At 26.2% G+C, this 24534-nt stretch overlaps 1 protein-coding gene across 1 annotated transcript in view; it reads right to left on the minus strand.

The window, feature by feature from the left end:
- Nucleotides 1-24534, minus strand: part of LOC107438207 (voltage-dependent calcium channel type A subunit alpha-1) — a 282265-nt gene that overhangs the window by 58141 nt on the left and 199590 nt on the right. The window contains exons 26-32 of the mRNA XM_043038639.2: nt 23765-23864; nt 20482-20642; nt 19136-19279; nt 16264-16465; nt 13979-14143; nt 8146-8256; nt 4559-4669 (exon numbers count right to left, since the gene is read on the minus strand). Coding sequence (XP_042894573.2) covers nt 4559-4669; nt 8146-8256; nt 13979-14143; nt 16264-16465; nt 19136-19279; nt 20482-20642; nt 23765-23864 — 994 coding nt within the window. The remainder of the gene's footprint in view (nt 1-4558; nt 4670-8145; nt 8257-13978; nt 14144-16263; nt 16466-19135; nt 19280-20481; nt 20643-23764; nt 23865-24534) is intronic.

A 24534-nucleotide genomic window follows, 5' to 3' on the forward strand; every position in this document is an offset into this window, starting at 1 on the left:
ATTAAAAAATTCAGTTTCCTTTTTCATAAATTTATCGGTGTTGCATTTTATTAATTTGTAAATAAAATTAATTAATAAGCTGGCAATTTAACCTCCAAATCATCCTGGGGTTAATTCTAGAAGTAAAGTTTAATTCTATAACCTTTCATTTGGCTGTACCTGTGTGTTGTAGCATTACTTCCAGGGTTGCCACAGAAAAAATAGAACAAATAGTTTTGCTTTCAGTAGCTTAAAGCATGAAAATAGTTGCCTAAATAAGTACAAAATTTTTCCAATAATATGACTAAAATTTAATTAAATGACTTAAATATCATATACCATGATCATTTTAGCCAAGTTGGCGGCAAATATAATTTTTAGATAAACGTTGGTGTTCTAGCACTAAATTTTCAGATTTGCAGAAAATTATGAATATAGTTTTAATTACTAGAATTCATTCATAAAAATACTTTCATTAAAAAATACATACTTTTTCTAAAAAATTTTCAATTTTATCAATAATTGATTTAGAAAATTTATTTATATACAAATATACATATATATTGTGAAAAGTGATTACTCAAATTCAAAATTCACGCATCGTAATATCGTATTAAAAATTGTTTCTTTTTTTAAAAAAAATCATACTGAATTTAGTAGCAATAACCGTTGAAAAGGTGATCGAGAAACAAAATAAACTTACAATGGAATCTGTGTAAATTGAAAAGTGATGATGCAAATTTGCAATTCAAAATTTCAAACATTTTTTATTTAAAAAAAAAAAGTCATTGTGTTCAGAAGCTCCCGAGGAGGCGCAGGTTTTCAACTCAATTTATGCTTAAAAAAAAACATAGCTAGCAGTAGAGACAAGTCTCCCAACAATCTCTTTTTCTTGAAAATAGTTGCTTTCTTAGCATTTTCAGGCAAAAAAAAGCAATAAATTTTTTTTTCTTTCCACTATATTGGATGTCAAGAAAATGGGTAATTTTTAGTTCAATTTTTGAGTGAAGTGTATAATATAAATTTTTATGCCATCATTGCAAAAAAAAAATAAATAAATAAATAAAAATAATAATAATAATTTTTAATACATTGGAGGTTCAGATAGCTAAATTTTACAAGTGAATCTTACCACTCAGCATGGCTATAGTAGAAAAACAGTAATAAATATGAGAACAACAAAATTATATTAAATAAGAAATTTTATTATAAAGAATGTTAAAAAACTATTTACTAATAAAATGGTCTGCAATCAAAGTGGATTTGATCTTCTACTTTCTTTTCAAAAAAAAAAAAAGTCCCCTAAAGATTTGAAGATATTCCCCCCCCCCCATTTAACTACAAGGAAAAATTTCCAACATAGAATGTAGTTAAAGATGCTTTTAAATTTCATAGCAAAAGAGATAGGGAAAAAACCAACAAAAAAGACATTAGTAAAATTAAATGGTATTCAACATTAATTAAAGATATTGATATCTCAACAAATTTTTACTTCATTAAAGCATGAAAGAATACTTACATTATATTAGATATTTCTTAAGAGAAATCAGTCAACAATTTTAAAAGTGATACTTTGAAATTTTATACATACACTAGGGGGCAAAGCCCCCTGTTCGCTACCGCTCACCAACCCCAATGATTGCTTCGCAATATTGTTATTCGCAATATTTGTTTTTTCTTGGCAGAAAAAAGTTTTTCTACTAAAGTTAAAAATATTCACTTAACATCTATGTACTGACAGGAATTCTGTTTACTTACGCTCTTGCGCCTCTACTTCCCACGTCCAAATATTACNAAAAAAAAAAAAAAAAAAAAAATTAATACATTGGAGGTTTAGATAGCTAAATTTTACAAGTCAACCTTACCACTCAGCATGGCTATAGTAGAAAAACAGTAATAAATATGAGAACAACAAAATATATTAAATAACAAATTTTATTATAAAGAATGTTAAAAAACTATTTACTAATAAGATGGACGGCAATCGAAGTGGATTTGATAATCTACTTTTTTTTTTTTTTTTTTTTTTTTTTTAAAAGTGCTCAAAAGTTTTGGAGATGACCCCCCCTCCTTTAACTACAAGGAAAAATTTCCATATGCTTTAGATGCTTTTAAATTGCATAGAAAAAAGAGATAGGGAAAAAACGAACAAACAAGACATTAGTAAAATTAAATGATATTCAACATTAATTATAGATATTAATATTTCAACAAATTTTTACTTCATTTAAGCATAAAAGAATACTTACATTATATTAGATATTTCTAAAGAGAAATCAGTCAACAATTTTAAAAATTATACTTAGAAATTTTTTTATGTTGAACACACTCATATACATATAAAGTTAAATACACCGAAATTATTTTTTTTTTCTACTTAAATTTCCTTTTGAGTTCATTTTTATTTGAAATAGACTACCACCCATGTTTCTTTTATCATTCTAGATACAAGGTCAGATAGTACATAGTTGAGAAGTAGAATCAGTTACCACTAGGGGTACAGATTCTAGTACTTATATCCAAATTTCAGAAGAAGTTAAATAAATTTGATTTATTCACCCAAAAAAAATCACTATAATTATTAATAAATTAATTTAATAGAGTATTATAAATAAAAAAATTTTTTGTGATTCACTTTAAAAAAAATCACATTAAAATTCCTGACTAAACTAAATTTTTTGGTGTTTTGATCTCAAATTAATGCCATTAGTGCATGTATATTTAATTTCATTCAATTATGAGGTTCTCTTAGAACTGAGGTTTAATGTGGCAGCCAATGGGTTCTAGTAAAAGGCAGCTTGGGCGCAATGCTAACCATTATGCGGTTGGTCACAAAATTATGGAGCCTTAATTTCCATTGGCTCACAATGTGTTGAAGTGGAAATGTTTTAATTTACTTTTCGAGTTCTCTTAGGGTTATTTTTCGTCAACCAATTTGTATCAGCAAAAAGTGGGAAATAAATAATATACACTGTAATAAAATACATTATTTAATTAAATCACACTGAAACAAATTTGTAAACATTCTATATCAAGGAAGTATCAAAGATGTCAAACTGAATTATTGATACCTGTAGATTTGAATTTAAAATTTGTCACCAGCAATGAGTTGGAATTAAAAAAATATCCATAGCAACAAAATACATTAATAAATAAGTTTTGATAAAACAAACTTAGAAATCCTTAGCATAAATAACTTAAATGATTTACTTGTTTAATACAAATTGGAAATTGTTTAATACAAATTGGAAATTTGTATATTTTATAATCAAGTAATATCTATATCACCTCGGTTTATTGACTCTATTAACAAAAATGATTGCTACAAAATATTTTGTTTTTATATTTATAAACTTTTTGACTAAAAAAAAATTAAAGAAATTTTTTAAAATGAATAAAGCTACAAATGTATAGTTATGAATGATTAAAAAAATTGCTGTTAATGAAATAAACCAATAAAGGATAGGTTTGTTTTGAGTCTCAAAACCAATTTAAATATGGGAGCATGAAATAAATTAGTACCAAAAATTTAAATTGGCAGTCATAGGACAGAGGTTACGGCACAAAGCTATAATTTTGTATTTATCAGGTTCTATAACCGGTGATTTCCCCAGCTTAAGATTGACGGGTACCAGATTGTTCGGGAAGTACTGGTCTTTACTTCCAGTGAACTGATTACATTGCTACCATCATGTCAACGGTTTATAACAGTGTTTCTCAAACTTATGACTTTTGTGTACCCTTTCCAAATTGTTTGTAACGCTGTGTACCACTAATAAAAAAATGAATGCATTTTTTACTATAAAAATATTGCACAAAAGTTAAAAGTCGTAACTGGTTGTTGGCCCCACTAATTATTAACTGTTAACTTTGCAAAAAATAGCCAATAGAAAAATTTACAATCATAAATTTTCATGGCTAGCTTACATTTTTTAAAATTTTCGTTTGCGGCAAGATACTTTGCATAAGATACTTTGCATAAGATACTTTGCATAGTTCTCCTGGCCAAGAACAGCTAGTCGCAAAATTTTAATTTTAAAGTGCTTAAAATGAGTAGTCTTATTAGTACAGTAGGAAACCGATTATTCGGAACGATCGGGACCATCGCTATTCCGGATAACTGATTTTTCCGGTTTTCTGAATGGCTACAAAAAGTCGTTTTTCTTATTGTTAAACACAACTAAAAAAAATATATATATCTGGAAATAATCTTGAAAAAACAAAGTAATACACTAATGATTATTTCCAAAATGATGCTAGGGTAAACATCTTTCAGAAAAGAAAGAAAAATCCTAAAATCTTATGAGGAAAAAAAATTTTTTTTAAAAAAAAATAGCGGGAAATTTAATTAAATATTGTTCCGGTTTTTTGGTTTTCCGATTTCCGGATAACGGGTTCTGTACTGTAGTATAATTCCTTATGTAGAATAACATAATGTGATAAATAACATTTATTTAAGGCTGCAAAAACTAAAGCTTGGTAATTCCATTTTACATCAAAACTCTGCTTTCATCTTCCATTTTGCCAGCAATAATTTCAATAATGTCATTATTCTAAATAAGTTACAGGAAATCCAAACCTTGCATCCAAAAGCCACAAGCTTCAGTATACACTCTAGCAGGAACATAGACGTGAAAACTTCGTTCAGGTAGCTTAAAATGTCTAGGTACAAATTGCTTGCGTTGTGGTACTACAGGCGCAGGAAGGGTGTATGAAGAAAAAGAAATAATAATAAAACAGGGCAGCAGGAGTAACAAAATTATGACAAAATATCACATAGGATGGGGGCAAGGTTTTAAAACTGCAAACACATAAAACCAAGCAACTATATGAACTCAGCAAATCATACCTCCAACTGGAGTACAAATTATTACCATTAAAAATAATTTCAGGATGAAAAAAAAAGGAAGGTTTTATTTCTATATTAAAAACCAGTTGGATAAAATAAAAAAAGTAACAAATTAAGTACATTAAAATGCACTTTTTCATATTAGAAAATATTTGAATTAACTTTTCTACAAAATAAAGTTATCAAATGCAACAATTTCATCATAAATAAATTAATCATGCATTTCATTCTCATAGAAATGAGAAGAACAATTAATGTTATATGTATATATTTCATGCTAAACTTTTTATTTGATAAGTGGAAATGAAAAGTGCCCGGAATTACGAGTGCTTGCTCGGCTTTAGTGTGGGCAGAGATGCACAGCATGCAGTCAGGCATAGGATCGAACGAAAAACTACTAGAGGCAGGAAAGCAAGACTTAACGCTAGTATAACATATTATTTTACCTATTATTTCACACAGCAACATCATTTATGCAAATTTTAGTAATAAATATACTAAAACACTGTAACTAAAGTTTTAATCCTTCAAAGCTAAAAAAAAGTTGCTTTTTTATAACTGTTATAAGATTTATAACAGTTAATCATGACTGTTGCTCATGTCCAGTCAGTGGGCTACATGACAATTATGAAAATAGTGCAAAATGTCAAGATAAAAAAAAGCCACAGTTTAGTTAAAATGACAGCTGTAGATGAATTAAATTTTATTCAGTTACTTAATTGCAGCATTGTTTGGATTTATGAAAATATTCAAAAAATTAATTATTTATGGATTTTAATGGTTTTTATTCAGTTGGAAAAATCTTGCCATTTTTATTTTTTAAAAAATATATGCCTTTTGTTCTTTTTAAAGTTCTGACAATTGTATCCAGAAAATATATACATATTTAAAATAATGCTTTGCTTTAAGTTTAATGCATTCAAACTGCGACTTTTTTCATTTTCTTAAGTGAAAAACATTGGAAGAAAATCTTTAACAAAAAAGTCAATTTTGAAACAACGTATAATAAGGTACTTTAAATTATAAAAATAATAAAAAAATAGAAAATTCCATGAATCAAATTTTTTTTTCTTCATAAATGGAATTAGCAATTGCGTATAAGCTAAGAAGGATTCAAAACTTTAAACCATAGTGCATTACAAGCTAGTGTACATAGCATGAAGTTGAGCGACCACTGCTGACAATGATGCATAAATAGGAATAACACAATTCTATATGCATTAATGATGCTGCTAAACAAGATGCTAGCAGCATAGTAGAATAATTTTATCATTCAATGTCCAATATGCATTATCACATGCAGCAAAATTGCAATTTAATTAATCAAAGGTTCAGGTGGGATTCAATAAATAAAGAATGCAATTACTTAATTGCAAACTTTAGTATTAAAACATATATTTTATCTACAACTACCTCCAATATTACATATAACGCTCAAGTTTAAAAGAACCATAATATATACAAATCTAAAAACTACTATTACTTTATCCCTTTGAAATAAAAGCTCATAGCTTAAAATTGCTAATAAACGATATTGGAATCAAAATAAAAGTAAACAATATAATAAATCAGATCATCTTAACTACATAAAACTAAGCAAAGAATCTTGGAAATGTATTTGTAAATTATAATTTAAAAGTCAATGCAAATTATTTCATTAATTATTTAGATTGATTACTAAGGTATAAAAATTAAAATGTCTCATTTGATAATAAAAAGTTCAAATGTTTCAAAAATGTCCATTTTGAAATTTAAAAAAATGCCCATTTATAAACTCAAAAAAAAGAAAAAAAAAAAAAAAAAAAAAGTTTAGACTTTAACAGATACATTATGATATTAAGTCAGAAATATAATTTCTAATTGAAGTTGTAAGATAGAATGATGAAAAGCTTCCAAAACATTTTAATAAAATAATGCAAAATGCAATAAAACTATTAAAAGAAATAATTTTATAAAATGCATATAAGTACTTTAATACTTTAGCTCGTAAGTGTAACAGAAGTAGGAAAAAGTTTCACCTCTGATGCTAGAGCATTTGTAAAAGTGATAAGTTTTTTTTCGAAGTGCAGTAAAAATGGCAGCATTATATTAACTAATGTATGCAGAATCCTGCTGTGGCAATAAGCTTGATTGCAAGTTAGACGATGATTTTATCTTTTCAATAATAAAATTAGCTGAAAAAATTTTGTTATTTGTTTTATTTTAGTTCAATAAAATGCTTGAATGTTTTTTTAGAGGATTTTAAGTGTTAAAGAAGACAAAAGTAATTTTTTTTCTTAACATCTAAAGTAAATTACAATTTGATTTAACTGCTATAACTTTAATTTCCCTTGTTTTTAAACTTATTTTTATGTTAGATATAATGCAGTTTTACATGCTTGACAACATTAATCTATTACACCTAATAAAGGATAAATATTAATGAGTGATATTGCTCATCATCAACAGAAATGCATTTCAATGAATTATCTATACAAATTTACTTCCTCAATATATAGCAGAATTTATAACAAAACGGAATTTAATAAAAAAGAAGTGAAACAAGAGTAAATTAAAATATAATAGAGACACTTAATTGTAGAGTGCTTACTCTTCAAATCTATTAAATGTTACCTATAAAAGTTAATTGGAGGTTCGACTGTGACAATGGAAAATAGAAATTTTGAAAAACCCATTACTGTTGTGTCACAGTGGAAAGTTCATAAATGCAAGTTCCTGCTTATTACTGAAACCCTTCTAAGCAAAATATGATATATTGAATAGTGGAGTTGAAAAACATTCATGGGAATGTTTTTATACATTCTACATTGCTAAACTTAGTTACTTTGAAAATTCTACATGAATTATGCTTAATTTATAAGGTAAGAATATTCCAATTAAGTTTCATAAAAAATATTTAATTATAACTATATAGTTTCAAAATTAATATAATTTTTACAAATTCACTTTTAATTTGCAACTCAACAAAATTGACTATAATATTATGCAAGAAATTGCAACTTTGATTTACAAACCCTACGTCAAAATTACATTTTCACTGGAACAATGTATCTGTTAAAGTCTATGTTTTATTGGACAAAATCAAAAGTAAATAAGATATAATACTTAGTTAAAATTTCTCTTTCACTTTAGAAGTGCGTTATCACTTGTCTTTGAGAGTTAATATACTATTATAGATCTAAAAAAAAAACTCTTTTGTAAGTGCAAAATTAAAAATAACAATACTTTTTGGTTTATTTAAGATTTATTTTGTTAGTGGAAGCCAGCAGTTAATTCAAAGGGCTAAAGAATAATTCTAAGGGATTGTCCCGCCTTACCCTCGTTCCGAATGCCACGATCTTGAGCAAACATTCAAGGGAGAAAAGTGAAGTGAAGGTAATATTCATATACTTCAAGATTTTTGTAAACAACGGATCTTGTCCGTCGTGCTATAGTAAGTCACAAATAAAGATAAAGACATTTAAAGGGAGAGAAAGTTTGAATTCAAAAATATCACAATAATCATAAATAAATTTCATTTTAAGAAGAAGAGACAAAATATATTGAAAGCAAAAAACAAAATAAACAAATAAAAATAAAACAAAGGTCTTGATGGATTGTGCAAATAAACATGTAATACAAGATAGCCATAGTTAAAATTGAAATATTTGGTGCCGAAAACTACCACTGAACTGTTCAAGTGCAATAAATAGGGTTAGTCATACAAATTTACAATATTGATAATTTTTTTAAATGTAATACTTAGCAACGCATTTTTGTGTAGAAAAAAAAAGCAAGTCGAAAAAAAGATTTTGATAAATTTTAATATTAAAAAAAAAAAAAAAATCAAACAATTTTACATAAAATAGAGGCTATATACTCACAAAACATTTTAATTACAAACAAGACTGACTTTTGAAATTTTTTCTCAGGGGAAGGGGTTGATATTCAGGTAGCTTAGGTGGTTATAAGAGGAAAAAAACATGAAAGCATCCACTAATTCTTTAGTGCATGGAACACTATGTATGAAAATAAGATTTTGATTTCCTTGTGCAGAATATAAATATTACATGTATTTTATACACATATATCAGCTATATTTTGTTATATATATCAATTATAGCACATATTAGCTATACTTAACTACATTACGAAAATAACAGTTTAAGTGAAAATTAACCTTTTACTTTTTAAGCCCCCATTTATATTTGACCTTTCCTCCTACTTGCAATTTTTTTCTTTACACTTTTAATTTTTCCTTTTTGTATTTATTTTAATATGAATATCAGAATTTCCTCCACCATGACCTGCAAATAGTATGCACTTGGTTACATTTTGACCCAATAGTTTCCTAGTAATGGAAGTTTCTAAAAGTTGAAATTTTAATCATGGCTATAAAGTACATTTAGAAATAAATTACAAGCCTAAAACGATTATTGTTTTCATTTGAATTTATGAATAAGTTCATATGAGCAAAGCACAAATAATATCATAAAGTGAGAGAATATTTTAAACTTAAAAAAATTATAATTTCAGAGAAATTAAAGGATGAGTGAGTAAAATTAAGATACTCCTAACCATTGAAACAATAATAAGCAAAAATATACTAGTCTACAAAATAAGACGAACCATAAATACATTGGTGTCCAAAATTTAAAGCTTTCATTGTTAATTCAATTTGCCAAATGCTTAGCATTATTGGCACTTAAATTGTAACAAGTGCAGATTTTTTCAACATAATAATAAGACAATCTCTTAGTATTTTTCACTGATATTTTTAGATATGTTTTAAGTTTTAGAAAAACATATTATTAAATCAAAAAATCTTTCATCAATTTCAAAAATCTATCTACCTATTTATATACACAAGTGTTTCATTAACTAACAAAGAAAAAAAATGTCCCCCTCAAAGTAACAATAACTATTTTATTTTATTTAAACTAGGCATATTTTTAATTTCAGATTTTTCATAAATATTTACAATCATAGATTTTAAAATGAACTCATTTTCGGTAAAGATATTCAATTTAATCAATGTAACTTTTTGAGAAAATATGAATGCAACAATGAGTAATGTAATTTGAAAAAGACTATAGACTTTGGACATCTGTGCATTTGTTAAAAAAAATCCTGACAATAAACCAGATAAATATTTGAAGCAATGCTTGATATTTCCACATTGTTGATGAAAATGTCTTGCATACTAAATCATATCGATAAAAAACCATTAAGTAAACAGTAATATAACAAAAGAAAAAATTTTGTTTATGAAAAATATATAATGTAATTTGATAAAATAGTATTTTAGAATATTTAGAAAGAAATACGTTTATAGTATAAACATTCAGCAAGTAGAAACAATCTGCTAGTGTAATTAAAGCTTATAAATATTTTTCTAGTTTTAGAGATGTATTTGTACAAATTAACTTTGCCAGGATTATTTAGATTCCTATGAAAAGTTTAATTCAAGTTATCAATAAATTAATATTTTTTATTATTATTTTTCCCGATGAACTTAAAAACAAATTTATGAGCTTATAAGCCATAGATATAAGTTACCCATAGGAGTTAGCGAATTCTGTTATAAAACTTTCAAAATTCAAAGCGTAAAATTAATTGAGTTTTGAATAAAAATTACAATAACACAAGCAAATATATAATTGAAAGTTTAGTATTAAAATATTATTATTATGTATCTAAGAATTACATTAACAAAACATTAAAAATTAATTTTAATTTAATCAAATACTTAAAGTGTATTGATAACTATCAAAAGCAAATTAAACTAGCAGTTGATCTTTAAGCTATATTTGTGATTTCAATGAGATGCAAGCAACGCTTCATGTTATAGCAGTTTTAATTGATAAAAGAGTGAATTGATATATGTGAGCATAACAATGGTTCAAACACTACAGCCATGCTTTAATTTATATTAAATCATGCTATTAATGATGCACATAAACTATTAGTTATTGGTAGCAAAAATTTGATACAGCTTCACAGTCATTTTTTTTAATTACAAAACAATATCATTTTTACATCATTCAAGTGAAAGTTTGAAAAAAAGTTTGTTCTAAATTTACTTTTAAAACTGTCAAATATATGCATTTTTATAATTTTCTCTTTCTAAAGGTATGCAGTAAAAGGAAATTGCTATTTTTACAAACTACAGGGTGTCCTGTAAATGTTGTGACAAACTTCCAGGGGAGGTAGGTTGCACTATAAAGATCAAGAATTGCATAGAAACACATGCTTGGAGACACCACTAGGGGCACTTTCCTATTATGAGTATAAGTCGCACGTCTTTGAACATTTCTTATTCTTAAAATATCTTAATTTCATGCCAGTTTTATATTTTTAATAGATATCTGCATAAATCACATTAAAATAGACTCAGAAATAGCTGTTTTATTGTAATTTAATTATTTAGCGAGATTGCCCGGTTAATCCCCAAATTACAATAAAATAGTTAAAACTGAACTTATTTTAATGGAAATTTTGACAGTAATTATATAAAGAAAACAAGCATAAATTAAGATAATTTAGAAAAAACAAAGAACCTATTCAGACGCACATGAAGAAATAGTTCACAATAGGAAAGCCTTAGATGACATTTCCAGACATGGATTCCTATTCAATTCTTATGGTTATTTTTACCTTCTCTAAAAGTTTATTGAAGCTTTTACAGGACACCCTGTATATGCAAAATGATTTTAGAATAAAAAACATAATTTTTTTTCTCAGTTCATCAGCACTTTTATGAGATTCAAATTTTTAGTCCCACCTTTATTATATTACCAACTGTTTTCGAAACTGCATATTGAAGAGAATTGAGTAACCTATTTTAATGATACATATCGAATATAACTATTACAGAGTGTTATTATTTGATTGGTATAATCAAGAACTTAGAAGGGGAACAAACTAGAAATAAGCATTAAGATTGAAATGACTGTGAAATTAAATAACATATGCTGTATCAACACCACATAGTAAATATGATAGCATGCACCCAAATTTTACTTTTCATAAATATCTAATTTAAAATTCTCTAACATCAAAGATCAATGCAGTACAGAATATTTAATTTTAATAAACATTCACATACCTCATAGTCATGCGTGAAAATAAGTTGCAATTTACATGTTATAAATGAACAAAACTAAAATTATCGGTGAAAGGTTTGATAATATAACTAGAAACAAAATAAAAGTAGCAATATGTTATTTTGAAAGTGCTCAGTTATGAACAAAGATGAATAAAATTATTTTAAATTATATATGTAAAACCTCTAGTTATATTTTCAAACCTTCATAGTCTTAAAATTTATTCACTAAGATAAGGAGTTACAATTGCATTTGCTTTTACCATCATTTTTAATACTTAGCAACAAAAAAGAATGATAATTAATTAATAAACCTCATTGTATTTTAATATAATACGAATGATATGCAAAAAATTTCCAAGTTAACTTTTGCTTATAAAATGCAGGCAATGGGGTTAGGAAGAAAAAAAAAGGAATACACAAAAATGTTATAGCTACAAATAGAACTACTAGCTTGAGAATTGTTACTTAATATCCATAGAATTAGTTTTAAAATTAATAAATAAAATTATAGAAAAACCTATTTTTGCATTTTATGGAATAAAAGAATTGTATGTTGGCAACTTTACTTATCCTATGTTTTAATTGGCAATAGCTTTACTTATATTTCAATGAGGCAATGGATTTTAAAGTAGATGACTAAATTAGAATTCGTAAACATAATTTTTTTAAAATTATCAGATAGTTACACTAAGATTTATTTCATAACATAATTTAGAATAGTTAAAAAGAATGCAAAAAAAATATTTTCTTTATATACATTCAGTATAGTAAATTTTTTTTTTTATTATTGATAATTTTTAAATTAATTCCGCTGCAGTTTATCAAAAATAATGTTCATTATACTAACGTAACTGTACAAACACTTGTAAAATAAATTAGTTCAAGTGGATAATGTTAATAATTTTCCTGTATTAACTGCTAAATCACTAAGTTTTATTCATAACTGCACATCAAAACAACATTAAGCAGCAAACACATTTTCAGATTAAAATTGACATCAACTGATATTTTTTTGCTGATACTGATGTGCTTTCTTAAATGGTAACAGCTAATGCATCCTAAATGGTAATAGCTAATGCACATGATAAAACTATATGAAACTATAAATAGGAAACACAAATACTTTTGATCATATTTAATTATAACATAATAAGAGTAATAATGGAATATTATGTAAATAAAAGTATGTTAAATATTGATATTTTAAGTGATAAAACAAATGGTAAATTTTATTAAAGATTATACAAATATACACTACATTTTTATAATTTAATATTTGTAATAACAATGTAATCTATGTATATAAACTATGAAAATGTGTTTATATGGGGTAAAAAATATCAAAATTATCACATAAATAACTAAACTAAATATATATATATATATATATTTAACAATAATAAAGTATACATATTTTGAAGGAAAAAATATTTATTTATAGATCTTTATTTAAATAAATGAAGCGGATTTAAATTTTCAACCAAGTAAAAGTTATAAATAATGTAAAATGCTAAAAAAATAACAATAAAAAAAAATTATTAGAGTATTTGCAATCTGCACAAAAAATAATTTGATACAGATCTGTAGGTTATGCTATTTTAATACTTATGCGATAATAAAACATTCCTTTAAACAAAAGAAATAATAAATATTTTAATTAATTTCAAACTTCAGAAAAATGTATAAAATTTAATAGAAAGGGATTAGTTAATTAGCAGTTTTTAAAAAAGGTCAAACTTTGAAAATAACCTATATATGATATAAACAATTCAAGTAGTTTTATCTATACCTCAGAATAATTAAAAAGTTATTACTAATTTTTATTCATTATAAATTTATTACTAAGAAATGATAGTATTATACAGCAGTTATCATACTGCATAATTACAGTTATTTTTATAATATATATATATAATAAATATTCATAACAATATATAATAAATATTCATAACAATGAATAATAAATAAGACTATTGATAAACATAAAAATTGCAGTGGTTTTTAAAACATGTTGCGGGAAACTGCAACTGAAAAAAAAAATGTCAAGTGAATTCCTCTCTTACCTTCATCATCAGTAAAAGAGTATTGCACACAATGAGTAACATGATGAAATATTCAAAAATGGTTGAATCTACCATCAGCCAAATACGATACTTTACACCAGACTTATTGGGTGGCATATATCTCTCTAAAGGTTTTGCGTGGATCGCAAAATCAATACACGATTTCTAAGAAAGAAAATATATATACAAAAATATTTAAAAAACTAATATTAGATCAACATTGTTTGAGAGCACAAATGATATGTATAAATAACAGACAGATAAAATTGTTTTGTTACTATAACAACTATTATAATTAGTAAGAGACACAATAGTCTTAGTACTGATTATAGAATTTGTTGTAGTAACAAAATGAAGAGATAAAATCAATTCAAGGAGGATCAATTGAGATATAACAAGGACAAGATTAAGTGTTCTAGCTGTATGTAAAATTTTAACTATATGGAAAATGGTAAAAAAAAAAATATTTAAGAAAAGTGTATTTTCTGTGAAGGTTAAATTATAAAGGTAGGTACTTCATTTACGTCACACTAGAGCTGCATAATGAGATACTGGTGACGGTCTAGAAAACATCCCTGAGGATGATCCAAAGACATGTCATCGTGATTTTGATCCTCTGCAAAGGGGATGGCTCCTACAGTAGAATAGCTTAACGAGGACCGATACCGCGCACCCTCGGTCCCTACACAGGCTGATAAAAGTGGTCACCCACCCGCTTACCGACCGCAGCCAGTGATGCTTGACTTCGGTGTTCTACTGGCAACCGTGTCTTTACGATCAGTCCACTGCAGGACGTTAACCCATGAAGAGTGTCGTGAAAATGTTCTAACAGCATTCAGGGCTGCTTTTATGAACACATTACCAAATTAACATTACCAATATTAACCAAATTTTTGAATTAACACAATGAGTAAAGAACCACATGCTTTCCCCCCTTTTTTATAAAACATTTTTTCTCACAAAAAAATCAATCCTTATCTCCAGATTTTTTTTTAAAGGAATTGGAAAATTGCTGTATTTGTAAATGTAATAATTTCTATTTTTAAATTTGAACCTACTTAATAAGAAATAAAATTAAAAATTGAACTTTTATACATATGATTTGCAACATGCTGACTATTCTTTACCACATTTGCCTCTCCTAAATCTGAAAAAAGTGTGAAGGGCAGTAATTTAAAAGAAATATTTTTCAATTATCCAGATTTTTCACTATCTGGATCTACCTTTGTTAAAACTGGTTTAGATGATCAGTGCTTTATTGTAAGTCAAAATAAATGTGTCTCCTGCAAATATTTCTTATGTGGTGAGAGGCAAAAGGCTAAAAATTTTCAAGAAATATGCTTCTAATAAGAAAATATATTAACACTAAAGCATGGATATACATATTCAATACTTTCCTAAATAAGAAGGTTTTAAATTTTAGAGTTTTGACTTACTGAAATAAATTTACTACCTACATGTTGTGCTAATCAAAACCTTAATAGGCAAAATTAAAAAAAGGCAATATTTTTCAAGTTATAATAACACCTTTGTGTATGCGCTACTACAAAAGCTAGAAATTTGGCAAATTTTAGGCTTTATTGGTAAAACCTAGGATTTAAAAGGGGCTTGGTAAAAGACCACAATGGAATCTATTAAAGCATACTTCAGACTTTTTTCAAGCCATTTTGGCAAAAGCTAAGTTTTTCAATTAAAACCCAAGATTTACCAGTCTTCGGATTTTTATCGTAACATGAATCTAAAAGACTCCATACATAAGTATTAGTTACACTACATAATTAATCATACAAGGTATTATTAATTATAGTACAATAATATTAATATAATACTTAATTGTTTATACACAAATAAGTGTAGATTTCTAAACGTTTTCTTCCATAGAGATTTTTCCTCAAGATGCTATGTAAGTATAATTTAAATCATATATGTAGTCTTGTTAAAAAAAAATTGCATTTGATAATGTCTCAAAACAGCTTTAAACAATTAAATTCATTGTTTTGCCATTATTGGTCCTTTTGAGAAAAAAAAATTCAACAAGCAACTGATGATTCTTAATATTGTTTTCAAATCTAAATAACTGCAAACTATTTTTTTAAACGAAACTTAAGATTGTTACTTAGAATATCACCAAAAATAAAGTACCACTGATCTAAGAGAAAGATTATACTGCTGAAATTCCTTTAAGCAATTATGCAAGTTTTCAGGCTCTAAGTACTTTTAAAAGAAGATTATTGCTATGATTTTCGGCTTTTTTTTAAACGTTCTATCCTATAACGAAGACTTACTTGGTTCTTGTCTAAATCACCTTCCTCCAGCTCTTTCTCCCCTTGCTCTTGAAAAGTGATAATAATTAAGGCCACAAATATGTTGACAAAGAAAAACGGGAATACAATGAAAAACACTATGTAAAATATAGCCATCTCTACACGAAACCTGGGAAGAGGACCTTCATTTTCATATGTGGAATCCATAGAATGTTGTAAGACTCTGAAAATTAAAGCAAGCAGTATATTAGATTTCTGACAATGCTTTAAACCCTTTGTGGTGCTAACACTTTCAATGGCCTGTATAATAGGCAAAATGAGAAAAAAAAATTATAAATCTAGAGTAATTATTATTTTATATGTAGAAAGGTTCAGTTAGATTGGATACTATACTACTAAGAGATAAGTAAGCTTATTTTATATAGAAACATGCTCTCAAAAGTAATAAATATAGAGTAATAAAAGTTTCTATTAAAAAAATTGTTTAAAGGCTAACTATTGAAAAACATGTTTTCAATAATTAGCTTTACTGATGAATTACAAAATTCAACGCTTTTAATTTTTATCAGTTGAATAACTAACACTCATCTTACAATCATTAGAATTTATCTTTTATCATTACAATTTAGCCGTTTGTGAGATGCTTTTTCTTTACTTCAATTTTTTTTTATTTCAGCAAGAAAAGCTGGTTTCTTTCACTACTCTTCAATGAGAAAGTAGTGCTCACCGGATAAAATCTGAACATTCTTACCCCAAGTTAAAATGGTAGGAAGGGTTAGTCACTATTTTGTAAAATATTAATATAATAAGCAAATGAAATGACTGTTTTAATTTTGTACAACATACATGCACAGCAACCGGGAGCCTTGGCAGTAAGCATTAAAACTTTTTCTAATCACTACAAAATTTTTGAATGAGAGAATGTTTTTAAAAATTATTTCTCTTACATGATGAGCAAGTTCAATAAAAATGATGGAAAATTTCATTCTATAAATAAAAAAAGAAAAGAGGTTCATCATCAAGTGTAAAAAAAATTCTGTGTTTTGCCAATCAGTAAATAGATCAATGATGTTGCATCATATAATTTTTTAAATACTATTTATGAGCATTCAAGAAATTTGGTTGTTTTAGTGTCGCTTTTTTTATATGAATTTACAACATCATTTTGATTTTTTTAAATTCAGTAATCATACTGAATACATGCCGTTAATAAAATATCATGCTAAATTAATGAATCAAGAAAATATAAATAAGGAGGCAACACTTAAAAAAAGTCAGACCCATGAAATTCTAAAAGAATATTATAAAAAATTGCTTAATAGCATTGAAAAACAAAGATTTCAAATACTATTACCGTAAACCGGGGCGAGTCTACCCATTTTAGTTTTATTTAATTTTCACTATTTTAAATTGCAAATAAATTTTTTTTTACCGACGGAGGACTTAGTTCAGACTCTAAGGAAGATGGCGCTGTAGTAGCTTGATCCGTTTTTATTTATTTGGTGTCTTTTTAACTGACCTGTTCAAACGTCTTTTGAGAGATTTGTATTCAAAATCAGCAAACTTTTAGTTGGTGCTCCGTAAGTTTATTATTATTATTACTATTTTCACTTTGGTTAAGTTACACACTTATCTAAGACTAAGATTACATTAATTTTATATGGAAAAAACCAAAAAGAATGTAAGTTTTGCTGTTGTAAACAAAAAGCCAGAATTCGCGGGGCGAGTCTACCCATTCGTATTTAGTTTTAATAAAGCATAATAATATAATTTAGAACTTTGTTTATATTAAAATTAAGTCATTTTAAATGAATTTGAGTATATTATTTTAATTCTGCATTGATAAATTTATCATTAATAAGAAAATTTATAGGTTAAATATAAATGTAAATATAAAATATGTTTATTTTACCTATTTTTTCAATTTTTATATTACAAAATTAACTTTTTTTATTTAATGCAAGTTAAATAAATTATTATTTATAAATTATTATTACCTCCCAAAAGAATGGGAAAAGGATTTTTCATGATTCCCAATGTTTGAATTTCGATTTTGTTAATAATCTTTAATTATTATTATTTATTAATTATTTAATTGTAAATTTATATTAATTTTAATTTATTTTTATCAACAATAATCAGAAAAAAATGTTATTTTATAATGTTAATGATTATAAAAACAAAACTGTGATCAAAATGTGATAATCGATCAAATACTCAATTTGTGTTATTTTATGAATAAAAAAATGGAATATATAATAAAGTTATGAATTTTACTTCATAAATATCCTATATAGTAACTAAAATAACAATTTAATAGTAAAATTTGATTATTTACAATGTTAACATTCATTTTAGTAGAATGGGTAGACTCGCCCCATACGAGAGATTTGTCAGCAGTTCTATAAAAATATACAGTAACAGCGTAACTGTTAATATTTTCTAAAATCGATTTCACAGCTTTAAAGAGGGATAAATAGCGATTCCGAAACACCTATTAAAAGCCTTTTTTCTTTAATATTTACAAAAGTTTGACCACTTGAAAGTTGACAAACTGAAAAAATGGGTAGACTCACCCCGGTTTACGGTATTCTATTTTACAAAGGTATTAGTTATTTTGCACAATTTTTGTTATCTTCAAGCACAGGTAATAAAATAAGGGTTTACTTCACTATTATAATCCATGATAGTAGCAATTTATTGTTTGGAATTAAACCAGTTAAATGTTTGTGCACTCTAAAGAATTGATGGCGCACTTTGTTATACAGATTACGTTTTACTGATACGGCTGGTACAAAATGTCGACCACATGTGACAGTACAACATGGTACACAGCAAGCAAAGGTTAAATTAAAAATTAATAAGCAGTAATTAAAAAGCAAAATGAACTTACGAAGGCCACCCTTCCCCTGTTTGTACAGTAAATAATGTTAACATCGCTGCAGCGACATTATCGTAATGAAATTTACGTTTATCCCACTTCCTTTCCTCTACTTTCGGCGGTTTATCGCCATCACCAAACTTAAAATATTCACCTCTGCAAAAAAAAGTTTCAATTAAACATGATTTTCTTAAAGAAAAATATTGACTTTATTGAATACATCAAAAAGTATAAAATAAGAGATAAAATGCTACATTAAAGTTAAAAAAGAAGCTTTATAACAAACTTCATTTAAAAATTAATTAGATATAGTGAAATTAATAACTGAAATATAACTGTAATATGTTAATTTTTAACTCTTTAGCATAACCCTCCATTACTGCAACCATTCCTTCATAAAATCAGATATATGATGTCCCATTTCCTATTCTATAGACATCATGTCATTTTAATACCCACTAGAACATTTTTGTATTTGAGTGAAGAAATTCACTTTAAAAATATTTAAGGTTAAACATTTTCGAGCTTTCAAAGCAAACATTTTTCAATTGTCAATGGATAGCAAAAGTTTGAGAATTAGAAAAGCATATTGCATCCTCTTGTATGAATTGTGTGTGAGCTTGTAATATGTAAGACTGTGCATATTCAAGATGCAGTTAAATGCAAAACAAAATTTTTTTTTTTACTCTTTCTATATTTTGAATCATACAAGTTTAAGATGTATTGAATTACGAATAAATTCTTTTGCTTTGTAGAGCTAATAACAGAAAAAAATATTTTGACAAAAATAACTTTTAATATGTAAAAAGAATAAAATAGATAGGAAACAAAATATAAATAGATAGGAAATTCATCAATCTTGATATTTTCGTTGCAGTCATTACATTTAAAACAGATAATTGTAAATAATTCCTGTAGCTATATTTAAAACTGCATACTGTTGTTTGAGAAAAGTTTTTGATTTTCCCCAAAGTTACTAAATTTTTCCTAAATGGTTGATCAGTAATGTAGGGAATTGCGTCTCCATTAATAAAAGATTCAAAGAACACTTTAGAACATTGCTTTCGTAAATGACTTAGTAAAACATAATTTTAATTAAGTAGTTAATTACTATACAAAAATAAGTTTTATAATTTATAATCACATAGTTAGATTCCAAACTTTAAAAAGTTAATATTAATAAGTTAAAAATTTACTGCAATACAAAAAAAATACAATTACAAAGTGCAGCGGAAGGAAAACTAAAACTTTTGTGAGATAAATTTTTTTCTACACATTAGTCTACTATAAAACTATCTTAAGCCTTTACAAAATGACAGAAAAAAAAGGGCAACGAAGATGGAATGTAATGTACTTACTGACATTCGTCTTCAGTAAGCTTAGACTGATCAGAACAAAAAAAGAATTTGCCATTGAATAATTGAACAGCTATCACAGCAAATATAAATTGAAACAGAATGTAAACAATGAGGATATTGAAGACATTTTTTAAGGATGTTACAACACAATCAAAAACGGCCTGAAAAAAAAGTCAAACATTTTAGGACAAAAACATACTGAATTATAGTTATTTTAAAATACCAACCATAAGTGGATAACAAATATTTAACTAAAAATTTAGAAAAACACAGATTTGAAATTGTTACTTGGTCAGGAGGAAAATAAAGAAAACTATTATTGTTTTTAACTGTTGTAAACATTTGCACTCAAACAAACAGATGTAAGAAAAATAAATTACAAAAGTAATAACTGAATAAATAAGCAAGTAAAGTTCAGTTAAGAAACACAAATTTTAAAATGTCATGTGATTAGGAGGAAAATTAAGAAAACTAATTTGTTTCATGACTCGTGTAAAAATTCGCACAGAAACACAGGTATAAGTAAAATGAATTACAAAGTAATAACTAAACAATTATGTTGTAAAACTTTGAAAAATGAGTGTATTCAGCTTATCTGTAACTTAGCTACTATTACTAATCTATAACTTCGATAGCAGTGCCCAGCAACAAATCCAGTATTTAATATTTTAATCACTGTTAAAATGAAAATGTTGTTTTTTAAGTTGCAGAGAGATATAAGAAATATATGTAACATAAAACGCTTTGACAAATTTTTTTATGTTATTTCTTTATCTAAATTTTCTTTCTTAATTTATTATTCAAAACAAAACCCTTTCTTACATTCATTATTCACGCCTGGCATTTTAGCTCTAAATTTAGAATAAAAATTGCTAGAATAAAAATTTTAAAATTTTCCCTTAACCAATCCTGAGAAATAACTCGACCAATTTTTTGAACGATTTATAATTAGAATTCCCTTTTTGTTTGTAACTCAAGAGATTATCGGGATAAGTTTGCAAGATTTTCCCAAACTTTTACACGGAAGTACTTTTGTGTGATTTCGATGTTCTCTCAATAGTATGAAATGATATAATAAATAATATTTTCGAATGACCTGGCCTGAGACCTGTTTTATATCACCTTTCAGTAAGAATTTTATATATATAACAAATAAAATTCACATAGTACAATGAAACCCCTAGGGAGGGACCACTCTCTGTTTCACAGTAAAATGGTTGTTAATGGAGGTTGATGGTTCTTAGGGGTTACCTTCATTAAGTTCAAAATTTAAAAAAAATATATGATTTTTCACAAACAATTTTAACTTTAGCCCATGAAAATTTCTTGGAGCGGAAATGCCACTTGTGTTGGCATCATGAAAACTGAATTGATGAATAAATTTGAGCATCAATAAAAATGATCCCTACTGATATAATTATGTGTGAAAACAAATTTACCAATCATGAAAGATAGAATAAACAAATAAACAATTTAAGTTTGTATTTAATTTCACATCATAGAAATTAGTTAGCTTTAAAGCTTGTTTGAAATGCTTAGTTTCTTCTATAATGACTTTTTATCTCTAATTTAATTTTAAATAAATCACTAATAGCATCGTGTAAGTGCACTTTGACTGCAACATGAGGTTAAAGATAGTTTTTTAGAGATTGTTAAAGAGCTCTCTAAATAAGAGCCTCACACAAATATTTTGAATAGATTTTTATCTACTTATTTATTTTGTTAAGATTTCTTGTTTTGATAATTTATTATGTTTCCTTAATTAACCTTTTCTGCATTTGGTGCGAAGGATTTCCGGTCACTAGAAGAGGTTTTGATGGTCTCTTCTAAAGGTTTTCTTCAACACAAAGTCTATGAAAAAAATTCTGTGTATCCCAAAAATGGTCATAAATAGAGGAGGTCATTACATAGAGGTGGTCTTTCCTGGAGGTTTCACTGAATATGCTTTTAATAGTGATACTGTAAAGTAAACTATTAAAAAAAATGAGTTTTTATTTTATTTGTAAAAAAATTTACTTATCAGGGGTCTGTTTAGAAGAAATTTGGGTTCGTTAACGAACCCTTCACAAAATAATTTATCTTTTAATCGGACCCTTCACAAATATGTTTATCTTCATTATTATTTTGTTAATCGAATAAACCCTTCCCTGGGGGAAAGACCGTTAGAGGCAAACTAAGTTTCCCTAAGTTTAAATTTCAAATGTAGTATTTTAAGAAAATATTTCTACTTTTACAATCATGGTGTGCACATTCTCATTAATATTAAATCATATTTTTTTTTGTAAATAATTAATTGATAAATTTATATTTATTCATAAAATTACCTAATAGAATATTATGTAAATAAAAATTAACTTCAGGCAATTTTTTAAATAAAATATAATAAATTTAAGAATTGTTTAAGTTTACTTAATGTGTAACACATCAAAAGTGATACATAACTAAGTTGTGTTATTTAAAATATGTCAATTGAAAATATTAAAAATGTGAGTGATTTTGTTTCCATTATTCGTCCGAAATGAATATTCTGCGTTGAGCCGTATAGGCAAAGTACCAAATATTTGTATGTTGTATATCTAATTTAGTAGCAGCAATTGTTGAGCATAATCTTGTATCTAATTACAATTTAAAAACTTCTTGAAAAGGTTTTCAGCAATAACAGGACCCTATTTGCACAAATTCACAAAAGCAGGACCCTGATTGAAAGAATGTGACTTAACGCTTATTTTATATTCACAAATTATGAGTAGTTTTTCACAATTTTACAAAAACAGACCCCTGCTTATATTTATAAATTTACCAGGAAGTTTAACTAGATTTAAACATAAATTTCTTCCTGTTACTTTTATACAAAGTAATGCTTTTTTGCCTTGAAGTTAATTAGATTCACATTTTAAAGAATAAAACACATGTAATTAGTTATATACATCTCTAGCATACATATTTCATCAAATTCTTATCAATGTTCAATAAAGATTTAAAGAAATTTCAAGGTGGCCACAACTGGAAAAAAAATTTAAAAAGTGATTGCAAATGCTGAGGTTGCTGCAAATTCCATAAAGGTTCCAATTTCATTTTAAATTTTAGGAGTTAAGTTGAACAATAAGTTAAGTTGCCTCTTTGTTTTAAGTTTTGACATCTAAATATAGTTCCTTTAATTTACAAATATATTTTGGTTGATATCAAACAGTAAAAATTATTTTTTTCTCCAATCTTTCTTTTAAATTGTTTTTGACAGTGGCCAACCTGAATTAGCCTATTCCTGATTATGCAAAGAACTAACCTTTAACTTAGGTACTCTTTTTATAGTTTTGAGCGGTCTGAGAACTCTAAGAACTCTCAGAGATTTAATGGTGCTAAGATTTTGACCGGTAGAGCTTCCACTGTAAAGATATGAAAAAAAATTAATACATAAAAAATAGTAAAATTTTATATTCATTCTAATTGAACATAAAGAAAGAACTCTACAAAAATATTTATAGTAGATATTGAATGAAAACTAACTATAATGCAAGGAATTTAAATGCTAATATTTTAAAAAGTTTAATGTTTTCATGCTTTTTTTTAAATTAGTAAATAATAATTTTGTTTATTATTATTGCTTAAAACAAATTCAAATTTAACTTTGAATGCATTGGAAACTATTCACAAAAGTATTGATAAAAGTAAACTACAACAATAGCAACAAATATTTATAGTACAAATAAATACAAATTTAAAACATTTTTCAGCTTAATTATTAATAGCAATTAAAATACAATTTAAAGACTGATAAAATACAAACTATTACAAAATGTATTGTTTTATGTGATAATAACTCATAAATTAAGCAAAATTTTATAAACATAAAGGATAAAAATTCTAAGCTGGTAAACATAATTTGTGCCCACTATCACTAATTACACTTGAATTTATTTTTACATAAATTATTTTTAAGTACTCTTTTCTTTTGTTTTATCAATGACAGCACATATTATAAATCCAGTTGCAATGTTGTATTTTCTTATTCTTAAAGTGCAACTCAAAAATAGTTAATTTTGTAATGTCCAGGAA

The sequence above is a fragment of the Parasteatoda tepidariorum genome, chromosome 8, assembly GCF_043381705.1.
Source record: "Parasteatoda tepidariorum isolate YZ-2023 chromosome 8, CAS_Ptep_4.0, whole genome shotgun sequence".
NCBI lineage: Eukaryota > Metazoa > Arthropoda > Arachnida > Araneae > Theridiidae > Parasteatoda > Parasteatoda tepidariorum.